This window comes from Lipotes vexillifer, unplaced genomic scaffold, assembly GCF_000442215.2.
Source record: "Lipotes vexillifer unplaced genomic scaffold, Lipotes_vexillifer_v1.1 scaffold603, whole genome shotgun sequence".
Classification (NCBI taxonomy): Eukaryota; Metazoa; Chordata; class Mammalia; order Artiodactyla; family Lipotidae; genus Lipotes; species Lipotes vexillifer.
The window spans coordinates 366,754-368,274 of record NW_006770698.1 but is presented as its reverse complement, the minus strand read 5'-3'; the positions used below and the strand labels follow the sequence as shown (position 1 = coordinate 368,274).

The 1,521-nt window shown below is 33.1% G+C and overlaps 1 protein-coding gene across 1 annotated transcript in view; it reads left to right on the top strand.

Moving 5' to 3' along the window:
* CALB1 (calbindin 1) overlaps nucleotides 1-1,521 on the top strand; it is a 20,724-nt gene that overhangs the window by 12,795 nt on the left and 6,408 nt on the right. The window contains 2 exon segments of the mRNA XM_007446317.1: nucleotides 1-43; nucleotides 157-213. The exon segment at nucleotides 1-43 is cut by the window's left edge and continues 47 nt beyond it. Coding sequence (XP_007446379.1) covers nucleotides 1-43; nucleotides 157-213 — 100 coding nt within the window.

Sequence of the window (1,521 nt, the reverse complement as noted above, 5' to 3'; positions counted from 1 at the left end):
CTTCCGATGCCAGCAGCTGAAGTCCTGTGAGGAATTCATGAAGGTATAAGAAAGCTCTGTCACTGAATGATGTTTTCAGAAAGCTACTTAAAATAGGAAAATGGCTGCCTTTTTTTTTTAATATATTTGGTTTTCCTTATCCAAAATAATTTACAGACATGGAGAAAATATGATACTGATCACAGTGGCTTCATAGAAACTGAGGAGCTTAAGGTAAGCAAGTAAAAACATGTAAGTTTTTTCCTGTCAAATATAATTATGAACTTTGTAGCTTTTTAAAAAAACCTCCCACAAAAGAAACTAATGTTGAGCAATGGCACATTTTCACCCACTCTTCCAATTGTTAATAAAGAACGAGATCAAAAAAGAGACTTCAAGTACTTCTTGAAATTCTGTTCAGCAATGTAAAATTAGCATTCTCTGTGGTATATACAAATTGTTATATGAGGTAGCTGATAGATAGATAGATAGATAGATAATGATATACTAAGCCAAATAAGTTGGTTATTTTCATTAAAATTTGGCATTTTATTTTATAAATGAAACAGCTATATAGATTTCTCTTTCAAGATAAACAATTATTGGACACCTACTGTATGCCAGGTGCTTTACACACATTTAATCTTCACGTGAGTTCTTTGAGATTAGTATTACCCCAGTGAGGAAAAAGTTAAGAGAAGTTAAGTGATGTACTGAAGGCTACACAGAAATAAGACATAGAACTGTGATCTTTAAACTCGTCGGTTTCCAAGACCCCTAGCTTACTGCCTCTCAGTAACAGCAATAAAAACAAAGTCTTAATATAACCAAACTTCCGAAAAACTGCAACTTTGAAACTGAATTTATCAATTCATATCTCACAGATGTATATAAAAGCTGGTGGGGGAGGAAGAAGATATGAAGGAAAATGCAAAGAGGTCTGAAATCAAGTCTTACCTCTGGACAAATCTCTATATCATTCTGCCTGATTTATTTCATCTTTTATGTGGGGGTAATAATACCTTCCTTTCAGATTTATTGTGAAGATCAAGTAAGATGTTGCACATGGAAGATTTTGTGAAATACAGGCACAGTATAAATTATATTATTCATGAACTCAATAATTTACTAGCCTTCAGAAATATAGAAGCATCTTTCTCTCATTTCTTTAAATTGACCTCAATACTTCTCAGTCTGGAAGACTCTATTTTCTCTATCTTCATGGTATAGAGTGACTAAAAGGGAAGCAAATTAATAATTATTGAGCACCTACTATGTGGCAGGCATAGTACTAGATGCCTAAAATATATTTTAACATTTAATCCTCACAGAAAAGTTACAAGCGAGGTATTATAGTTCCCATTATACAAACAGAGAAACTGAAATTCAGAGAGATTAGATAATTTTTAAAGAGTACACAGCTGCCTGGGAAAAGAACCTGGTTTTGGACACAGAATATCTGATAATGATAATAATGTTTTTTTTTCCCCACAAGGCCAAACATTTTCAAGCTTCAGTCATCAAGAGCTACCTCTTCTGCTA